The sequence below is a fragment of the Hyperolius riggenbachi genome, chromosome 8 (genome assembly GCF_040937935.1).
Source record: "Hyperolius riggenbachi isolate aHypRig1 chromosome 8, aHypRig1.pri, whole genome shotgun sequence".
NCBI lineage: Eukaryota > Metazoa > Chordata > Amphibia > Anura > Hyperoliidae > Hyperolius > Hyperolius riggenbachi.
Window position 1 is genome coordinate 64719424 of NC_090653.1, and position 25332 is coordinate 64744755.

The 25332-nt window shown below is 46.6% G+C and overlaps 1 protein-coding gene across 4 annotated transcripts in view; it reads left to right on the forward strand.

Moving 5' to 3' along the window:
* The window catches only part of LOC137528849 (nesprin-2-like), a 132577-nt gene that overhangs the window by 95853 nt on the left and 11392 nt on the right, over positions 1–25332 (forward strand). For all 4 annotated transcript variants that reach the window (XM_068250518.1, XM_068250517.1, XM_068250519.1 and 1 more), the window contains 5 exons: positions 1415–1609; positions 3618–3840; positions 6208–6416; positions 15266–15326; positions 16403–16599. In XM_068250518.1, the coding sequence (XP_068106619.1) occupies positions 1415–1609; positions 3618–3840; positions 6208–6416; positions 15266–15326; positions 16403–16599 (885 nt within the window). The remainder of the gene's footprint in view (positions 1–1414; positions 1610–3617; positions 3841–6207; positions 6417–15265; positions 15327–16402; positions 16600–25332) is intronic.

Consider the following 25332-nt stretch of genomic DNA (forward strand, 5'->3'; position numbering starts at 1 on the left):
GTGGAAGCCCCTTTTCAAGAGAAGCAGATTTGTGGTGTTGTAAAGGCTCATTGAGTGTCTCCATCCATCACTGACTTTTCAGGGCTGTTATTAGCTACCTTCGAGGACTCCTGAAGTGATCTTTGGGACCAAGTAAGTGGGTTCTCTTGTGCTTCAAGTGTTTGGACAGCTTTCAAGGCTCTATGCACCTCTCCTCCCTCACTGCTTGTATGACTCAAACTCTTCACATTTGCAAGAACGTACAGAGACGTTACCTCGGGCTCCTCCGTACAATCTGATTTAAGCTTCTGATGGCTGGGGTGAGAAGGAGAATGCTGGGGAGTCCTTGCAGCTACATATCCAGTATGCCAGTGTGCAGGATCTTTAGGCTACGTTGGAGAGCCCCTGTACATCTAAGGTGTCCAAGCCAAGGCTGTCCTGCAACCAAGTGTCATCCAGCATGTGCACCTAGCTTTAGTGTAGGCAGGTCTTGTCATTCACTTCTATGCAAAATATAATAATAGAATTTTACACCGACTCCCATAAGGAATTATTTTTTTTCTAGTACACAACCTTGACAAAACTGAGGACTTCCTGTACTGATAACTTTGCAAAAAGGCTTCTTCTTTCATTCACATTTCTAGGATGTTAGAGGTCAGGTCCAGATGGAAAAAGTTTAAGATAAAGTGGGGCCCAAGGCAAGGTAATGGCTACGGCTCCTGGGATAGTCTTACTGTTAAGCTGAGGTGGGAGTAGAAGCAAAGGAGGTTGCAGCTGGGTGCATAGACACCCACTAGGCCCCAGGCACATGTCCAGGTTGCCTTGTGTACAGTGGCATATCTACTACTCATGGGGCCCCCAGCAGAACTTTGATAGCCCCCCCCCCCCATGTTCATACCTGTTTCCTTGCCTCCCCTTGGTGATCTTCATGGCCTGGGAGCCCATCTTACAAGGGTCATAAAACGAGTGTGGCTATCCCTATCTTCACACCCATAACAAGTGTAGCTATAAAAACACCTGATCGGGAGGGTGGACCCCTTTATGGGAGGAAAGGAAGATGAGTAGTAGGGAGCACCCCACAGCTATTGGCCCCCCTGTGGTCACAGGAGCTGCTTCCCTTTAGATACGCCCCCTGCTTGTGGATGATCCTGCTCAGGGTCAGAATACACATATGGAATATCATTACGGCAATTACCCTCCATTTCAATCTGAAGCCAGTGTTTATCTTAAAGGTGATTTGCCTGGGAGCACAACTGTGACATAAAACCAACTGTATGTTCTTCATTATAGTACCTGCGTATAGTTCCTTTAGTGAATCCATTTGTCTGTAGCAATAAAATTGTTTTTTATCGATGTTGATATTTAAATATCATGTAATGTAGCCCTGTTCAGTGAATACAGAGCAGTGTTTCTGATGCTGATCATTGTGTTTCAGGCCTTGCAGGAAGATGTGCGAAATAACACAAAGCGGGTGGAGGATTTCTTGGATCGCGGAGATCAGCTCATGTATGACTGCGATCCACAAGATGCTGAGGTCCTGGAGGAGGAGCTGACAGAGCTGGGCTCTTACTGTCATGAGATAATCACCCGCCTCTCTCGCCTGCAGAAACGACTCGTGAGCACCAAGCTGGTAGGTACAATTACTTCCAGCTTTACAGCTTTGTTATACAGTAGAATCTCTTTATATTATACTCCAAGGCACCGGGGCAAATAGTTTACTATGTCAGAAGTTTACAACCTGCATTTAAAGGGGTCTTAGATGCTTTCCTTGCGTTGAAAGACATCCATGGCTACAATTACTAGGTAATGCCCAGTGATGTTGATCCAGGGATTTTATCTGATTGCCATCTGGAGTCAGGAAGGAATTTTTTCCCTTTTGGGCCTAATTGGACCATGCCTTGTAAGGGTTTTTCGCCTTCCTCTGGATCAACAGGGATATGTGAAGGAGCAGGCTGGTGCTGTACTTTGTTCTCTGCTTGAACTCGATGGACGTATGTTTTTTTTCAACCCAAATAACTATGTAACGACTTGCACAGGAAGCATAGGTCTCACCAGTTAATGCAGGTACAGTACTGATAGTGTGCTCCTCTGTCCACATTTCTGTGCAGCCTGGATGATGCAGCTCACACAGGAAGCATAGGTCTCACCAGTAGATGCAGCTTGAGGTCTTTAGCCCATGCACCAGCTGCTACTTTTGAGGTAATCCACACTGGCCCAGAGTAGCATGCAGATAGCGAGCAGGCTACACTAGTGGCTGCCAGCCCGCCCACTGACCGCAGCTCATGTGCTCGTCCACTTTCCGCTATAGCCAGATATAGATTACTGCAGGGGACAAAAAACAGGTTCACTATGCCCAAAGTTCTATTATATCCGGATTTTATATATCAGGCGTTAATCCCATATACTTAAAATAGCGTTTGGCTGGGACATGTGCATTTAGTTTACTATACCTGAATGTTCTACTACATCAGAGTTTACGATAAAGAGATTATACTGTAAATGTACTGATTGTGGCACCCTTTATTATTTATTATTATTACTATTATTAATAAGGCTTTTTATAGTGCCATTAACTTCTGTGGCCCTGTACAATGTAAAATATGAACATGGCTGGTATACAATATAAATGTGACAATGATAAAGATGCTGTCTAACAAACTGTACAGCAAATAAAAGAAACAATAGGTGAGAGGGAGGAAACGAGGTAAGGCAAAGAGTCGGCTGTGATTTGCTGAAACTTCAAACAGCAAGACTTGGTCAGAGACTGAAGGGAATGACCTAGGTTACACTATGTGCTCGATTTAAAGGGGCACTACAGCGAAAAACTGTAAAATTTAAAATATGTGCAAACATATACAACTAAGAAGTAAGTTTCTTCCAGAGTAAAATGAGCCATAAATTACTTTTCTCCTATGTTGCTGTCACTTACAGTAGGCAGTAGAAATCTGACCGAAGTGACAGGTTTTGGACTAGTCCATCTCTTCATAGGTGATTCTCAGCAAGGCTTTTATTCTTTATAGAGATTTTCCCTAAAAAGGATTCAAACAATGGTGCTGGCCAGCTTCCCTGCTCACTACACAGTTTTTTGGCAGTTGAACAGAGCAAATGCCATTCACTAAGTGCTTTTGAAAATAAATATATCCCTGAGAATCCCCTATAAAGAGATGGACTAGTCCAAAACCTGTCACTTCTGTCAGATTTTTACTACCTACTGTAAGTGACAGCAACATAGGAGAAAAGTAATTTGTGGCTCATTTTACTCTGGAAAAAATGTACTTCTTATTTGTATATATCTACACATTTAAAATTTTACAGTTTTTCGCTGTAGTGCCCCTTTAAGCAGAAGCAGAAAGTATAGAGTACTGAAACACTCTCTAAACAAGAGGTTAACAGACCTGCCATCAAAAGAAACAACCAAATCTAAGGGATTACAGACCCCATGCTCTGAGTGTGAAATTTATTAAATAAAGTGCTTATACATTCCAGGCATGGAGTTGTTCGTGATTTATTTTTAGATTATTTTCTGGCCTAAAAAGCTAGAGGTTTCAAGGTGTTGTCGAAGAGATTTCAATTGTGTTTTGCTCTATATATATATTAACTGTAAGACAAAAAAATTGATTTCTACATTTTCCTTGAAGGTGTTTGAAGATGATGTTCTAGATAGCGGCTTTGAACATGTATCCTCCGGGTCTTCTGATGTGTTTCTGGACCTGGATTTTGAAGAGGACGATGCTCCCTGTCCCCCTGTTGTTCCGTGTGCCAAAGCCATGTTACCAATCGATCTGGAGTGGGACCCAACGGGGGATGTCGGCAGCTCTGGATCTCATGATGGGCGGGACTCATCCTACCTGCTCACTGATGGTATTTGACTTATCGATGTCTTGCATCATGCGTTTCATGGATAAAATATGCTTTAATCTACCCAAAGCAGAGATTATTCTTGGCTACTGACTTTCTATACAGTACTGTATTAGAACAAGAACATTATTTATTGCGGTGGCTTTGGCTGGCTTAGAGTCTGGTGTTGGTCCCACCCACCCATAAGCCTGTGCTTCTGATGCATCATCTCTCTCCTCCTTTTCCTCCCTCAGCAGGACCACACCCCCATATGCTGATCCAATCACATGACATTTTGAACTATGTACATTCCCAGAATCCTGGAGCATGCTGGGAACAGCCATGGGTTTAGTTGATTTTCTCCATGTGGGTCCACGATGAACTCTAACAGCCACGGATGTGTAGTTTGTCCAGTCTGTGTGGAGTACGCGAGTAGGCTCACATTCAATTTGTAGCACTCGGAACTATACCCTACCTGGATTCCAAGATTCATAGCTAGTGTAGTACATGGACACCAATTACCGCTTGCACAGGCATCTGATATTGGCCACTGAAACAGCCGGCTTTCTGTGCAGCAGCTCCTTTTCCTATATACTCATATGAGTGAGGTTGATTGATGTTTACTTTATGAGGGATCCAGGCCCAGATTTGCATCACAGGAGCCTATAGGCACAGATGTCCTGGCACCTTAGACTTCTTCCTCCATGAAACCCCTGCTAAACCGCACAACAAGTGTGCTGGCTGTCACTTCTCCCTTACTTCCCTTGCCCGTCATAGGTAGCTACAGGTACCTCTTAGCTTTAGGTTGCCAGAGGTCTCAGTATTAAGTAGAAGTGGCTACTGGTGCCCCCGACTGAAGGGAGATCTCATCAGTGGAATGCCTAGAGCTGAGTGAGTAACCTCAAATTTACACTCTGCTGTGGACTCTGCATAGGAATAGAGGGAGGCACTAGGGTAGGGGAATAAGCCATCTTTCCATCACTGGCGCCAGTAGGCACATGCCTACAGTGCCTTATGGTAAATTCGGCTCTGAGGGTGCCATATGATGAAGTCATAAAATAGAACATTTAATGCTCTTAAATTTTTTTTATTTTATTTTTTTGCTTACAGCAGAGGCATAGCTAGATGGTTTTTGCGGCCGCGCACAAATAGGTGTGGTCACGCATCAGAATGTGGGCATGGTCATAGGTGGAGCCAAATGTGTAAATATTGTTTAATATTGGAAGATTTGCCATCTTCCCTCCTATAGATAGCCAGATGTACCTCACTATCCCGATTAAGATAGCCATATGTGCTCACCTTTAGATAGCCAGATGTGCCCACCCTTAGATAGCCAAATGTGTTCCAGCGATTATGTTATTTCTTCTCTGCAGTGCGCCCAGCATCCTCTTCTTGGTTACAGCAGCTTCTCTTGTCACATGATGTTGCTGTTACCAAGGAGAGGAAACTGGGCACGCTGAGTGAGTATTCTGCTGTTATTCTGCAGAGGGAGGGAGGCACTTTGGTCCACCAGCGGCTTGTCTCGCATGCACGTGCGGGTGTGGCCTCTGGGCTCAGAGCCCTCACAGTGCTGTGCCCGGGGACATATGTTCCCCCTTGCCCCCCCCCCCCCCCCCCCCCACACACACACACACACACACACACACACACACACACAGCTACGCCTCTGCCTTACAGTTTAATTAAGGTTATTACTTTTGGATAATTAACACTTTGTTGAGCTGCCCAGTCTTTTTCCTCCATATTTCTTCAATTAAACTAAATATACTTATTCTAGTGGGAATTTCCTGCCTTCTTAAAAAGACTTTCTGCATTTCTTCACATAATACATCTTTTGAAGGGATCCATCTGGTTCTTTGTCTATTAGAACCCCTATAAACTTCTCAAAGAGCTGGAAAAAATCATAGGTTGGGTAAAATAAATGTTTTTTTTAACCTTTTTGTGAAAATCTTCAGGAATTAATTATGAAAAGCACTAATCTGGATTTGTCCTGTTACTTCTGTACACTACTGTATATCTCTTGGAATGCCAATGCACAAAGGTTTTGGAAATGGCACACCTTGCCTTTGGTCTTGGCTGCTCAACCTTGGGTGCTAAGCCAGCTCACCCATCAAAAGTCAAAGCAAGTGAAGATAAGGTTAGCACATCGTTGTCTCAAAGCAATATCTTAGTTTATTAAGATAGCAGTCAGCAAAGACTAGACAATTGTGTTGGGGCCTTAAGGGGCCCCCCTTCTTCAGAAAAGTGCAGACAAAACCAATGTCTGTCCCACCTCCCCAAGATGATCCACTTCTCTTGCTGTATTTTAGTAACTGAAATATTGTTTTTCTAAGGTCTAACCCACTAATCTGTCTTTGAAGAGTGAAAAGTACCTCCCATTTTTCCCAACAGCCTCCCGCAATAAAATACGAGGGATCAGAAGATCCGAGAGTGGCCTCAGCTCTGATTCTGGAGTCACAAACTCTAAAAACAGGAGTCAAGAGGACCTGTTGAGAGTGGAGGAAGATTTTCTGGACTACGGTATTCCCGGAGACAATGTTATCACAGAAGGAACCCGAGCACCTGAGAATGAAGCACAACTACACACAGGAGATACTTTGGTAAATGCAAACTAGTATTGTACTGTTACATGAGGCTTCACATCAGCAGTCCTTGTTGCTTCTTCTGCGTCACTATCTAGAAATGTATTATCTGTCTTGTTTTCTGCACTGGATGAAACTTTGCCCGAGATGTGATCACAAACAGTAAACTAGCTTATGAACAATCATAATAGCTGGAGAGATATCTGTAAGCTCTGTAATGCCCAATTACAGTAATAACATTTTAAATACATCAGGATTGGGTGTAATAAAAACTGTGCTGATGTTGTAGTTAGTCTTGTTTGTTAGTAGCTATATAGATAAGTGTACCGCCTGGTACAACTATTAGAAGAATGGAAGAGTCCGCTAACGTTTGAAAAGTGCTTTTCCGCTAGATGACTCAAGGCGCATAGGAAGCTAAGGAAAGCAGCCATCACTTACTGTGCAAAATAGTAAGCTGCCCCGTTCGTGTGTGTATATATTATATCAGTGGTTCCCAACCTTTTCCGGCCCGGGGAACACTTTCTGACCATATTTTTCTCCGGGGAACGGCGGGGGGCGCGCGGGTGTTTGCGCGACCTAGTGGACAGTGCCGTGTGTAGCAGGCTATGGGGGGGGGCTGGGGTGCGGCTGCATAGCTAGCATAGTTGCCCCAGTATAGGGAGTTTAGTTGCCCCAGTATGGTTAGTTTAGTTACCCCAGTATAGCTAGTATAGTCCCAGTATGGATAGGTAGTGCCCCAGTATAGGTAGGTAGTGCCCGGTATAGCTACTATAGTGCCCAGATAGCTAGTATAGTGCCCAGATAGCTAGTATGGTGCCCAGTATAGCTAGTATAGTGCCCAGCATAGCTAGCATAGTGCCCAGTATAGGTAGGTAGTGCCCCAGTATAGCTAGTATAGTTGCCCCCAGTGTAGCTAGTTTAGTTGCCCCCAGTGTAGCTAGTTTAGTTGACCCCAGTATAGCTAGTTTAATTGCCCCCAGTATAGCTAGTTTAATTGCCCCCAGTATAGCTAGTTTAGTTGCCCCCAGTGTAGCTAGTTTAGTTGCCCCCAGTGTAGCTAGTTTAGTTGCCCCCAGTATAGCTAGTTTAATTGCCCCCAGTATAGCTAGTTTAATTGCCCCCAGTATAGCTAGTTTAGTTGCCCCCAGTATAACTAGTTTAGTTGCCCCCAGTATAGCTAGTACAGTTGCCCCCAGTATAGATGCCCAGGAGGGGGGAAGCAGCGCTAGAAGGAGGGGCATTGGAGGCAGCGGTGGGGAGGGGGGAAATATACCCCCTCCCTCACCTGGGACCCCTCCTTCTGCCTCTCTCCCCCTCCATTTATCGGTGGCAAGTGCAATGCCGCCCACTGTGCTTCCTGATTAGCGGAAGCACAGTGGGCGGCATTGAAGGCGGAGATCTGACGACATGACGCTGCCGGCGCTTGGAACGCGGAAGTGGTGAGTAATTCTCCGCGTGCCTCCCCGCCGCCGACCCCGCACTTGCCACCCATAAATGGAGGGGGAGAGAGGCAGAAGGAGGGGTCCCAGGTGAGGGAGGGGGGGATATTTCCCCCCTCCCCACCGCTGCTTCCACTGCCCCTCCTTCTAGCGCTGCTTTCCCCCTCCTGCGTTCTACATACAGTAGGTATAATACAGCGGTTGGGAAACGCTGTATTATATTATATATGTACCTAGTACCTCACTGCCATAGTCTAGGGTCAGTTTCTTAAAGCGTATTTGAACTCAGAACTTCCTCTCTGCTCTAAAAGATAAGCAACAGCATAATAACCTTTAAAGAAAAAGCATTTCTTTGTTACAGCTGATACAAATCCTGCAATAAATCTGCAGTGTCTACTTCCTGCTTTCATGAAAGCAGACATAGGGTTAACATCCTGTGTTTACAAATTAGCTGCTCTGCCGAGGCAGCCAGCTGACACAACCAGCTGATCAAATTACAGTTGTGATTAGTCACAGATGAGGGGGAATTAGACAGGCTAATCTCTCTAAATACATACAGGGGGAATTTCTCTCTCTTTTCCTTCTGTCCTGTACAAGAGTTCAGGTCCACTTTAAGGGACAGCCAGTTGACTTACCAATATAGTTTTGGGATGTGGGAGAAAACTGGAGTGCCCAGAGTAAACCCGTGTAATCATGGGGAGAACATACTAATTCCATGCAGGTAGTGATGAATGCACAAATAAACTTGGCTCACTTTATGGAGTGGAAAGGGAGGTCCCTTGCCAATGTTAACCTGACTGTGCATGTTAAGTTTCCATGGACATGTATATTATTATGATTCTATGTAGATAACTGGAGGTGCCCCAAAATATTTTAAAAATGATTGAGTAGACAGGAAAAAACTGATTCTACCTTCTGGTAGTGTAAAGTGCAAAGTGATTTAAATTTAATTCAGCAATTCAGGTGAGCCTGAAACAAATGTAAAAAAAAACAACAACAAAACAGATACTTGCCTAAGGCCTCTTTCACAGTAGAGGCCTTTTTCAGTGTTTTACCGCCACGGCCATAGTTTGCGTTTTCCATGGTAAAATGAAAGTGCATAGACTTTCATTTTACCTTTCACACTTAACGCCGCGTTTTTCGACGTTGCGTTTTGAAGCTCCCGGGCACTTTTTCAGGGCCGACCGCGGAGTTTTGCGTTTCAATCATAGTCAATGGAAACCGCAAACTACAGCTTTTTTAAAAACGTTTCACCGCTGAAAAAAATCCCCAGAATTCAATAATAAAAAAATTAAAAAAAAGTTTTTAGAGCTGGAAAACGCTATGGAAAAGCTATGTATTTGCATTGAAAAGCATAAAGACGCGTTCAAAAAGCACCAAAAGGCTGACAGCAAAAGGCAGCGTTTTAGCCTTTTCTACCGCAGCCTCTAGTGTGAAGGAGGCTCTGTGTTTGTCTCACAGTACCCTCAGTTCAGCTCTGGCTCCCATGTTCAAATCTCCCTCCAGAGGAGGCTTGGAAGTCTTCAGGAGCCTGAGTGCTCCCAAATACGGGCCGCTCCATAGAGCGCATGTGCGAGTGCGCTCTCTCATGCATGCAGTACGGAGCCCGTCCGTCTTTGGGAGCACTCGGGCTCCTAAAGACTTCCAAGCCTCCCGTGGGGGGAGATTTGAATGGGGTAGCCAGAGCTGAAATAAAGGGGCCGTGAGACAAACCCAGAGCCTTCTCTCTCCTTAGGCAAGTATCTGTTTTTCTTATTTTAAATTTACTTCAGGTTTGCTTTAAGGGACAAGGTATTTCACCACTTAAAGAGAGCCTGAGGTGGGCTCATAAAAAAAAAAAAAAAATATGATGCTATCTGATCTGGAAGACTGGGCGGATCAGGTAGCTGCCAAAACCGCCGCTCTCTGCTGCACTGGTCCACTTTGACTTTTGTGACCCCTTGGTCACAGCGCTGCAAGAAGAGAGATCTCTCCCAGCATGCAGGGAGGCGGGGGAGCAGCAGGGGGCACGGCCAGGGAGAGAGAGCTGCCCAATGGTAGCTCTATAAACCCTGCAGGAATGCCCCTTGCGGGCGTTTTGAACAGTAAATCCCTCTCCTCTGTTTACCCTCCGAGATATCTGCACCCAGTACTTTGGATACTGTTCATGCCTATTCTTAAACTATCTATAGGAGTGCAATACCTAAAATTCTGTTTTTTAACATGCCTCCGTGTCCCATCTGCCTCTCAAGGAACTGTCTCTGGTTATTTTTAAGCTGTTTCATCAGGTCAAATACTGTGCTGTCACAAACAAAGGTTCATAGCCAGGATGCGAGGTTAACTTTATAATTCTCAAAGTCAATAAGCTATTTTGGGGCCACGATCTTCACCAAATAAAAACCCGAGTGGGGACAGTACTTCCCAACATGCTTCTCTGAGTGGTTGCTTCTTTCAGCAACTCACACTTGTAAGTATAGTCTCTATATACCTTACACCTCTCCATTGTGTATATTGTATCACATGAGATTGGGCTCCCCATGTCCCTGTGCTTCTTTCTGTCTTCCAAGTTTGCATTATAATTGTTGTAGAGAGCGGAGTCCTTCCGCTATGGGGAAATACAGCAGTAATTCCACCACCCTTCCCTAGAAGAAAATAATTCATCCCATCACTATTCCCACAAATATCAAAGGAGATTCCTAACGGAATAGAATTGTGTCAGATCTGAACACTAATGGATGGAGATCATGGATTGTCTACTTGCTTAGATTTCCTCTATCCAGAACTTCTAAGATGATTTAAACTTGCTTTGAGATTAGGTTTTTACTTTAGATACTGTTAGCTAATGCTTAAGGTTTTGTGGTGTTTTGTCATTTTACTTGCCCCTAAAGCCCTTTTTTACTCCCTACATCTTGTTTTCTCTAACTAAGGAGGGTCACCTCCCTTCAAATCCCCCTTTACCCACAAGGACCCCTGCTGTTCCAGTGATTACATCACGCTAGGGCTTCCATCCAGGACCCAAATAGGTTAATAAGGAGGTTTTGGGGGGGGAGTTGGGCACTATATTATTAGTTAGAAACGCTTGTTATCTTCCTCCCTGGAACTGGGTTCTAAGGTTCATTTTCATTAACAATTCTAAACCTACTGGTAAAAACCTTTCCTTTTTTTTACTCAAACTAGACTTCTGGACCTTATTGTAAGACATTAATCACATGACCTTAAACTGCTGAATTGAAGGAAATATTAGCAGGCTCCATGGTTTGTTACTCCTTAGCTTGCATCATCAGACCACAAGGACCATGGTACAGGCTGAACACTGTGAGAAGGTGTCAGCTTAGAGTAATGGAAGTTAAGATTAAGCCTTCAGTGTTCTATGGAAACATCTTTACCTGACTTTGGGCTTTGACATTATTTTTATGATACAGTAGAGTGCTGGTTATCCAGAATTCATCTAGCCAAAAGTCTCAACCAACCAGCACAATTCGCCAGCAGTACTCACACTGGTGAAAGTCAACTTTTTAGGCCGTTTGTGGGCTCTGCTGACGTAAAGACTGGGTTCCATGGTTTCCCAAGGTTAATATACTTTCAATTACTGTATTTTAACATTTAATACAGAGTTCATGGTATGTATATAGAGTGAGGTATATTACTGTATTAGCTGGGCCTATTTTTAACATTGTCTCAAGCAACCAGAAAGCACATTTATCTGGCATCAGCCGATCCCCATCATGCCAGATAACCGAGACTGAATTGTACTCAACAGTCTCAATGCAGAATTGCTTGGCACTATTTGGAGTGTTTGTTGCCAAAATAGTGAAAAACTGACATCCAATATCAAGACATTCAAATAGTAAAAGGATGATATTTATCACGTCTGGCAGTGAAGGGGTGTCTGGGTGGACAGTTGGCGCAGTCAGGTGCACGGCCTGACGACTGTTCCGCTTTAAGAAAGCTTCCTCTGAGGCTCTTATGTGCACAAATCGGTGCTATGTGTTACTTCCTTAAAGAGGAGCTGTTAGGTATAAGGTCTCAGAGAAAATAAACACATATATCAGTAGCTAAAGATTGGCTGTACTTACATTACATATGCATTTCACTGTCCACGTTTGGATTTCACAGAATTTGTATATAGTATATGCAGAGAATAATGCTCCTGACAGCTCATGGCAGGCTCCATGTTTTTCTGTCAAATGTATCGTCATGTCCTGCCTGCTTCCTGATCACAGATAAGCTTGTACTTGAATAACACAGTGTGCAGTGAATATTAATGAGCCATGTGGCTAGGAACAATAGCGGACTCCTGCAGTGTACTCTGCCTGGAGATTTATCAGTGCTACGCGATTACAAGCTGCTGTAACGTCTGATTAGCAGCCGAGGGGAGAGCCCCAGAATGCTTTGCAGTATGGTATGCGGCTTGCGTCTTCTTAAGAATAACAGACTTGCTGATAAGCACACATCAAAGGTAACTGAGATTTTTATCTTCACTAATTGCTTTTGGGCTTCCTTCTAAACTGTTTAAAACAGGAGAATAGAGGTTTAAATTAGCTTCTGCAGCCTGACAGTTACTCTTTAAAAGCGTCTCATAGGGGAGGCTGTGAGTGTCTGCCCCCAATCCCGCCCTCTCAACCCGCCCTCCGCAATGCAAATACCAATAGCTGGGGATCTAAGTGTAAAACTACTAGACGTCATAAGATCACATGGGTCGCATGAGTCACATGACTGCTGTGCAGCATACAGAGACGGGAAACTAGCTCCGTGATGCGCACGCATAAAGAATGCGCGCAGACGCATATTAGTGAGGGAGGTTTCCCTCTAGCTGGGCTCTATTAGCCAATGAGGAAAAACAAAAGGAGCTAATAATGTTATAGTTAGATGGTGCGCTCCTTGAACACTTTGTAACAGCAGTTTACCAAATCAATACTTTTTGGATCGCTATAACCAGAGGTCTAGGTGTCACCCCCTCAATATAGATTCTATTGTACAAATGGTCTAGCGCTCAACAAGGTATCAGAAAAGTCTTTCACTGGTATCCCAAATCAGTTCAACATTATAATATTAAACTCTTCACAGCATAATAGTATTTGAATACGCTCACCAAACTTATAGCAACAAGAGACGAGACGAGCAACAAAATTGATGCGTGGGATGGAAGGTCTCGCTTACCAAGAAAGGTTAGATAAACTGGGTTTATTTAGTCTAGAGAAAAGATGCCTTAGAGGGGATCTAATTAACATGTATAAATACATCAGAGGGCAATATAATAGCTTGGCAGATGAGCTTTTTGTCCCTAGGCCTTCACAAAGGACTAGAGGACATGATCTGCGCATGGAGGAAAAACGTTTTAGCCATTTATTTAGGAAAGGGTTCTTTACAGTAAGAGTGATTAAGATGTGGAATGCATTGCCACAGGAAGTCGTTATGGCAAACTCTATACCTGCATTTATGCTACCATTACTAGGTAATGCCTAATGATGTTGATCCAGGGATTTTATCCGATTGCCATCTGGAGTCGGGAGGGAATTTTTCCCTTTTGGGGCTAATTGGACCATGCCTTGTAAGGGTTTTTTCGCCTTCCTCTGGATCAACAGGGATATGTGAGGGAGCAGGCTGGAGTTGTACTTTGTACTGGTTGAACTCGATGGACGTATGTCTTTTTTCAACCAAAATAACTATGTAACTATATATGCCAATCGATTCCAGATCAGCTCATACGTTTTTTGGCCCAGCCAGTCACATAATTCTTCTTCCAGCTTGTGTCTTGAATCACTCAGGGAAAACAACAAAACAGAGCACATATGGTGTAGTTTGTCTGTACTAAAACCACTTCAGATCCCCACACATACAATCTGCTCACCAGATCTTATGGCCAATCGTTATAGACTGGCAATCTCACTTTCGGCCCAGCCAGTATACAATCCAGATACCTCTTCTAGCTTTCCCGGCGGTCATACCCTCAAATTTTCTCTGAGTAATTCAAGACACAAGCTGGAAGAGGAATTTCGTGACTGGCTGGGCCAAAAAACGTATGAGCTGATCTGTAATCGATTGGCATATGAATTTGGTGAGCGTATTCAAAGACTATTATGCTGTGAAAAGTTTAATATTATAATACTGAACTGATTTGGGATACCAGTGAAAGACCTTTCCGATATCTTGTTGAGCGCTAGACCATTTGTACAATAAAACAGGAGGAGCGCTCCGTAGTGTGATCATTTTTAATAAAGATTAAAATTGCGCGTTACAAATTGCACTTACTAGATGAAAATGAAAGAAAGGCATCTGGTTTGGCATATAGACCAGAAGAACGCGTCCCGTCTGGAGCGACAACCTGAGGCTGCAGTTGCCAGCGGGAGTGATGGTCCGGATGGAAAGGGGACCCAAGGAGTCTTTCTTCGTGATAATCGTGTGCAGGTAGCATTAAAATGCGTTTCGGTGTATCCACGCCTTCATCAGTTAATGCTCTATTAGCCAATGCAATGTGGGGATAGAAAAACGTCATATACCTAACAGTAACTAAGAACGCATGTACGGTCTTAAGTAAAACCTGCTGCTGTAGTTTATTAACAATATAATAATCGTGTGGAGGACAAGGGAGAGAGGAAAAGGAGTCAACAGGGGGACAAGAGAGAGAGTGTGTGGTGAAGTGTGAGTAGTGGAATAAGTGGGAGATACCGAACCAAAGATTGGAGCACTATTTCACATGCCTAAGGGGCTGTGCAAGACCCGCATAAATACGGGAGAGTGGGAAAGGACAAAGCCACACCAGAGCAGCAATTAAAGATAAAAAACGGAAGCCCAAGAAGGGCACATGCGGACCAGGGGCTGTAATACAGTGGCTTGCAAAAGTATTCGGCCACTGTATATAAACAGAAACAAAGAGATACACATGCAGCCAAGAAAAGAAAACATTTCGAGACATCACAAAGATAGAGGAAGTATCTTTTAAGGAAGTACCACATAGCACCGATTTGTGCACATTAGAGCCTCAGAGGAAGGAAGTACCACATAGCACCGATTTGTGCACATTAGAGCCTCAGAGGAAGCTTGCTTAAAGCGAAACGGTCGTCAGGCCGTGCACCCGACGGCGCCCACTGTCCACCCAGACACCCCTTCACTGCCAGACGTGATAAGTATCATCCTTTTACTATTTGAACGTCTTGATATTGGATGTCAGTTTTTCACTATTTTAGCAATAAACACTCCAAATAGTGCCAAGCAATTCTGGAATCTTGTTGTTTGGCTTAGCATCCTGGACTGCATGCTTTGAGCACATGAGGAGTGTTGACCAGTTTACAGGACGCGCTCACATCTGTAGCATCATTCGTGCAGATCATGTTTCTGTGTTCCTGCCCTTACCTTTTGTTTTGATACTTTTATATTGTGTATTTTTATTCCTGTATTAGAGCTGCATTTTAATAAGTTTGTATAATGAAGTATCGTTTTCCCTTGCAGAGTCTATGGAGTGTCCAGCCAAGAGTGGAAGCAGGAGTGTTTAACCTTTCTTCTCCATGCGGTAACTATCATTTATCCCGTATAAAAACCATAGGCTGACAATTATAGCCTTTACATTTTATTTCATGGTGGCTGGATAGTGTAATGGTTAAGGGCTCTGCCTCTGACACAGAAGACCAGGGTTCGAATCTCGGCTCTGCCTGTTCAGTAAGCCAGCACCTATTCAGTAGGAGACCTTAGGCTCGTCTCCCTAACACTGCTGCTGCCTATAGAGCGCGTCCTAGTGGCTGCTGCTCTGGCGCTTTGAGTCCGCCAGGAGAAAAGCGCGATATAAATGTTTGTCTTTGTCTTTTACTTTCGAGGAAACCTGAGATAAAATAAGCACCAGCATTTATACTTACGTGGAGCTTCCTCCAGCCCTCTTCAGGCCGTGGGCTCCCTTGCCATATTTCTGGGCCACTCCGCTCTCCAGCAGTCAGTTGCATGGGCAGCCCTGGCTGCCTGCATGCTCGGATGTGCCTCTGTGGCCGGGTGCACGCTGTGCCTGCGCAGTTGTAGTCCTAGTGAACTGCGCATGTGCAGGATGCTTCCGGCCACAGGAGCATTATAGGAGGGCACATGGGGCCGGGACCTCACATGTGCAGTCGAGTGTGGCTGAGTCCAACTGGGGAATTTCCTGGGGCTGACAGTAGGAAATCGGCATGGCCTGGCAGGACACAGAGGGAGCTCATGTGTCCTGCCGGGCCACACTGAAGGAAGTCCCAGGGCATAACTAGAGGGGAGCAGACAGATTTCAGGGGACCCAAAGCTGTTTTGGGGCCCCAACTACTAATCTTCCCTTCCCCTGATACAGGGGATTATACTTCAAATCAGGAGTTTTTGTGGCTACACTTGTTATGGGTGTGAAGATCATGATGGCCACACTTGTTTTATGACCCTTGTGAGATGGGACCCCAGGCTGTGAAGGACAACAAGGGGAGGCAAGGGAAGGGGTGTGAACATTGGGGGGACTCCATCAAAGTTTTGCAGCGGTGCCCCATGAACTGCAGGCAAGTATAAATGCTGGTGATTTTTTCATCTCAGGAACACTTGAAACTGACAGTACAGTAGTTAACTGATCATCTTATGTCCTTCCAGAGGCTTCCCCTGTGAATCCACTGACTTCAGCCAGGAGGAGACCCGATCCTTTACAAGTACAAGTGTATGGATGGACGATGCCTCCGCAAGGACCGTCTGTAGCCTCTAATAGTGACGGGGCTGGTGAGATCAGACAGTGTAATAATGCTGGACAGAGGAGACGGCAGGGGAAGAAGAAGCGCATGCCACAGGCTCTGGTAGGTCCAGGGTTGCCTTTAGGCATAGGCAGTACAGGCCATTGCGTGGAGTACCATTGGTCCTGGGGGCGCCATGGTGCTGGATTAAGCTCCGCCCCTGAGTGAAGCCCCACCCCCTCAACAAAGCCCCACCCCATCGGTGTTCTATTATTTGCTTCTGCTGCATCTACTTAGCAGCGTAAGTTGCAGGCAGCTGCCACTGTGTTCCTCTGCCTTGTGCATCCTTTTTTCCCGGTTTTTGCCGCCTTCTGTCTCCTTGTGCCATTTCTGACTCCCTGTTTGTCCTTCTGTCTCCCTTTGTGCCTCATGTCTTCATGTGCCTCCTTCAGTCCCCCTGTGCCACCTCTGCATCCTTCTGTCCCCCTGTGCCTCCTTATGTCCCCCTTGTACCTTTATTTTGTCCCTGTGTTCTACGTCTCCCCCCTGTTCCTCCTTCTGTCCTCATGTGCCTTCTTCTGTCTCACTTTGTGCCTCATTTTGTCTCCATGTGCCTCTTCAGTCCCCATGTGCCACCTCTATCCCCTGCACTGTCCTCTGCCCCCCTGTGCCTCCTTCTGTGCCACCTTCTGTCTCCCTGAGGCTCACAGGTTTTCTTGCCTGGAGTGACAAGATGACTAAAGGGCGCCCATGGGTAGGTCTCATCACGCCAGATATATACAGACCATGTGGGAAGTGTCCTCTTGCAATAAGCATACCTGCAGTGTTAGAACACACGTGTAATCAATGATGGAAAACTTGGCAACTGCCTTTCTGCGGGTCAACAGTATTAGAAGGAACTTAGCAAAGTGTAAACTTGGTGAACTTGGTTTATTGTAATCCTATTAGGATGCATGTAGACCTGTCCTGTATATAACCTGTTAGACATTTAGCTGTTAATCTCTTACAGACTGAGATGAACTAACAAACCAACTGTGAATTAGAAATATAGAGCCGTTTGAGGCTCGTTTCACCTATTTAGCGGTGTGATCGTCCTGCAGCAGGAGAGCCCGGGGGCAGGAGGATCACACCGCACCATTCACCCGTCCATATTACCCTGCGGCTGAGTGTGCTGACAGGGTAATATGTGTTTCACTCCACCTACACACACACCTACACACACCTACACACACACCTACACACACACACACACACACACACCTACACACACACACACCTACACACACACACACCTACACACACACACACACACCTACACACACACACACACACACACACCACACACCCCACACCCCACACACACACACACACCCACACACCACACACACACCACACACACACACACACACACCACACACACACCTACACACACACCACACACCACACACCCCACACACACACCCCACACACACACACACACACCTACACACACACACACACCACACACACACCTACACACACACACACCACCACACCACACACACACCTACACACACACACACACACCACACACACCACACACACCACACCCACACACCACACACACACCCACACCCCACCACACACACACCTACACACCACACACACACCACCCACACACACCTACACCACCACACACACACACACCCCACCTACACACACACACACACACACCTACACACACACCACACACACACACACACCTACACACCCACACACACACACCTACACACACACACACACACACCTACACCACACCTACACACACACACACACCACACACACACACACACCACACACACACCCCCCACCACCCCCACCCACCCACCACCCCCCCCCACACACCCCACCCCCACCCCCCCCACCCCCACCACCCCCCCCACCCCCCACACACCCACCACACACACACCCACACCCCCACACACCCCACACACCCCACACCCCACCACACCCACACCCCACACACACCAACACACACCTACACACACCCACACACACCCCCACCCCACACCTACACACACACCACACACACACCTACACACCACACACACCTACACACACCCCACCCCCCCACCCACCCCACACCACCCACACCCACCACCTACACACCCACCACCCACACACACACACCACACACCCCACCCCACCACACACCCACACACACCCACCACACACACCTACACACACACACCCACACACACACACACACCTACACCACCACCCACACACCCACACACCTACACACACACACACACACCACACACACACACACACACACCTACACACACCTACACACCTACACACACACACACACACCTACCACACACACACACACACCTACACCCACACACACACCTACACACACCTACACACCTACACACCTACACACACACACACACACACACCTACACACACACACACACACCTACACACACACACACACCTACACACACACACACCTACACACACACACACACCTACACACACACACCTACACACACCTACACACACCTACACACACCCCACACACACACCACCACACACACACACACACACACACCTACACACACACACACACACACCTACACACACACCTACACACACACACACCTACACACACACCTACACACACCTACACACACACACACCTACACACACACACACCTACACACACACACACACACCTACACACACACACACCTACACACACCTACACACACACCTACACACACACACCTACACACACACACCTACACACACACACACCTACACACACACACACACCTACACACACACACCTACACACACACACCTACACACACACCTACACACACACACCTACACACACACCTACACACACACACCTACACACACACACCTACACACACACACCTACACACACACCTACACACACCTACACACACACACACACCTACACACACACACACACCTACACACACCTACACACCTACACACACCTACACACACCTACACACACACACACCTACACACACACACACACCTACACACACACACACACACACCTACACACACACACACACACACACCTACACACACACCTACACACCTACACACACACCTACACACACACACACACCTACACACACCTACACACCTACACACACCTACACACCTACACACACACACACCTACACACACACACACCTACACACACACACACACACACACACACACCTACACACACACACACCTACACACACCTACACACACCTACACACACACACACCTACACACACACACACACACACACACCTACACACACACACACACACACACACCCACACACACCTACACACACACACACACACCTACACACACACACACACACACACACACACACCTACACACACACACACACACACCTACACACACACACACACACCTACACACACACACACACCTACACACACACACACACACACACACCTACACACCTACACACACACACACACACACACACACACACACACACACACCTACACACACACACACACACACACACACACACACACACACCTACACACACCTACACACACACCTACACACACACCTACACACCTACACACACACACCTACACACACACACACACACACACACACACACACCTACACACACACACACACCTACACACACACACACACCTACACACCTACACACACACACACCTACACACACACACACCTACACACACACACACACACACCTACACACACACACCTACACACACACACACACCTACACACACCTACACACACACACACACACACACCTACACACACACACACACACACCTACACACACACACACACCTACACACACACACACACACCTACACACACACCTACACACACACACACCTACACACACACACACCTACACACACACACACCTACACACACACACACCTACACACACACACACCTACACACACACACACACACACACCTACACACACACACACCTACACACACACCTACACACACACACCTACACACACACCTACACACACACCTACACACACACACCTACACACACACACCTACACACACACACACCTACACACACACACACCTACACACACACACACCTACACACACACACCTACACACACACCTACACACACACACCTACACACACACACCTACACACACCTACACACACACCTACACACACACACACACACCTACACACACACACACCTACACACACACCTACACACACCTACACACCTACACACACACACACCTACACACACCTACACACACCTACACACACACACACACACACCTACACACACACACACCTACACACACACACCTACACACACACACACACACACCTACACACACCTACACACCTACACACACCTACACACACACACACCTACACACACACACACCTACACACACACACACCTACACACACACACACCTACACACACACACACCTACACACACACACACCTACACACACACACACACACCTACACACACACACACCTACACCTACACACACACCTACACCTACACACACACACACCTACACACACACACACCTACACCCACACACCTACACACACACACACACACCTACACACACACACACCTACACACACACCTACACACACACACACACACACCTACACACACACACCTACACACACACACACACCTACACACACACACACACCTACACACACACACCTACACACACACACACACCTACACACACACACACACACCTACACACACACACCTACACCTACACACACACACCTACACCTACACACACACACACCTACACACACACACACCTACACACACACACACACACACACACACACACACACACACACACACACACACACACACACACACACACACACACACACACACACACACACACACACACACACACCTACACACACACCTACACACACACACACACCTACACACACACACACACCTACACACACACACACACCTACACACACACCTACACACACCTACACACACACACCTACACACACACCTACACACACACCTACACACACACACCTACACACACACACACACCTACACACACACCTACACACACACACACACACACACACACCTACACACACACACACACACACCTACACACACACACACACACACCTACACCTACACACACACCTACACACACACACACCTACACCTACACACACACACCTACACCTACACACACACACCTACACCTACACACACACACACCTACACACACACACCTACACACACACACACACACACCTACACACACCTACACACACACACACACACACACACACACACACACACACACACACACACACACACACACACACACACACACACCTACACACACACACCTACACACACACACACACCTACACACACACCTACACACACACCTACACACACACCTACACACACACACCTACACACACACCTACACACACACACACACACCTACACACACACCTACACACACACACACACACACACACCTACACACACACACACACACACACCTACACACACACACACACACACACACACACACACCTACACACACACACACACACACCTACACACACACACACACCTACCTACACACACACACACACACACCTACACACACACACACACCTACACACACACACACCTACACCTACACACACACACCTACACCTACACACACACACACCTACACACACACACCTACACACACACACACACACACACCTACACACACACACACACACACACACACACACACACACACACACACACACCTACACACACACCTACACACCTACACACACACCTACACACACACACACACACACCTACACACACACACACCTACACACACACCTACACACACACACACCTACACACACACACCTACACACACACACCTACACACACACCTACACACACACCTACACACACACACCTACACACACACCTACACACACACACACACCTACACACACACCTACACACACACACACACACACACACACACCTACACACACACACACACACACACCTACACACACACACACACACACACCTACACACACACACACACCTACACACACACACACCTACACCTACACACACACACCTACACCTACACACACACACCTACACCTACACACACACACACCTACACACACACACACACACACCTACACACACACACACCTACACACACACCTACACACCTACACACACACCTACACACACACACACACACACACACACACCTACACACACACACACCTACACACACACACACACACCTACACACACACACACACACCTACACACACACACACCTACACACACACACACCTACACACACACCTACACCTACACACACACCTACACACACACCTACACACACACCTACACACACACCTACACACACACACCCTGTTGGACAGGATGTACGGCACTGGATTACTTGTAGTTCTGCGCTTGTGCACCGCAACAGTGATTGGTCATTTACACTTATTGCATCTCTATCGACTTGCTGCATAATCCATGCAGTAGGCACGTATCATGTGGAAACACACTGCAGAGTTTGCGGCAGGCTTGCAGGACTTTCACCACATTGCTTCGCAAGAGTGTGTACGTCTCTATAGACTCACATTCATTGCCCTTGTGATGAGCTGTGGCGGGGGAGATTACAGCAACGCATTTAGGGCTCAATTCTCTAAAGCATGATAACTGCTATCACAGCAGTTATCACGCGAGCTGCCATGCACAAAGGTTAGCGCGCAAACAGCGTTACTTCGTGTGATAAGCGAAGGTTTGCGTGTGATCACGTGCGTTTTTCACGTGCGCTTTTCAAGTGATCGCGCACAAACCTTTGCTTATCACACGAAGTAACACTGTTTGTGCGCTAACCTTTGCGCACGGCAGCTCGCGTGATAACTGCTGTGATAGTAGTTATCACACTTTAGAGAATCTAGCCGGTAGTGTGAAAGTAGCCTCAGGGTTTTAGGTTATTTCCCTTGTAATTCTCTTTTTTTTTTTTTCCCTCAAAGTAATTTGAGACTTTTGCAGAGTGACAGGGCCTCCATCACTAATTTCTGGACCCCATAATGGGCAATCCTGCAGAATCACATTATTATTATTATTGATTTATAAAGCGCCAACATATTCCGTGGCTCTGTACAAAGTAAGAAACAAACATGGGGTACATAATAATACAGACAATGGTGTACACCAATATACAAGATACATAATTAGTGACAAAATACAAAGAATGATACAAAATACAAATTATACAATTGGTAATGACAGTGATAAAATTAACATGATGAATAAAATGTATAATGGTTACCAAGACACAAAAGGGGGAGAGAGCCCTGCCCTTGCAAGCTTACAATCTAAAGGGAATGGGGGGGGGGGGGGGGGGACAGGAGAAGGGGTAGTATGCAGCAAATATATAGAGGCTGTGTGTTTTAGGATACCTAGTAGGAGTGCAATTTGGTCTTAGTACAAAGGGAAGTAGCTCCCCCCTATATTTAATTGGGTACTCTCTCAGTACATAAACACATACACACTCACTTACTCACCCACACACACACACTCACCCACACACCCACACACACACACTCACACACACACACACACACACACACACACACACACACACACACACACACACACACACACACACACACACACACACACACACACACACACACACACACACACACACACACACACACACACACACACACACACACACACACACACACACACACACTCACTCATCCACACACTCACCCTCACACACTCACCCACACATCCATACACTCACACACTCACCCACACACACACTCACCCACTCATCCATACACTCACTCACACACTCACCCACTCACTCACCCACACACTCACTCACCCACCCACACACTCACCCACCCACACACTCACCCACCCACACACTCACCCACCCACACACCCACCCACACACTCACACACCCACACACTCACACACCCACCCCCACACTCACCCACCCACACACTCACCCACACACACACCCACACAATCACACACACTCATCCACACACTCACCCACACATCCATACACTCACTCACACACTCACCCACACACGCACACACACACACACTCGCACACACACTCGCGCACACACACTCACCCACACACTCACCCACACACTTACCCACCCACACACTCACCCACCTACACACACACACACCTACACACACACACACACACACACACACACCTACACACACCTACACACACACACACCTACACACACACACACACACACACACACACACCTACACACACACACACACACACCCACACCCACACCTACACACACACACACACACACACACACCTACACACACACACACACACACCTACACCTACACACACACACACACACACACACACACACCTACACACACACACACACACACACACCTACACACACACCTACACACACACCTACACACCTACACACACACACACACACACCTACACACACACACACACACACACACACACACACACACACCTACACACACACACACACCTACACACACACACACCTACACACACACACACCTACACACACACACACCTACACACACACACACACCTACACACACACACACACACACACCTACACACACACACACACACACCTACACACACACACACACCTACACACACACACACACCTACACACACA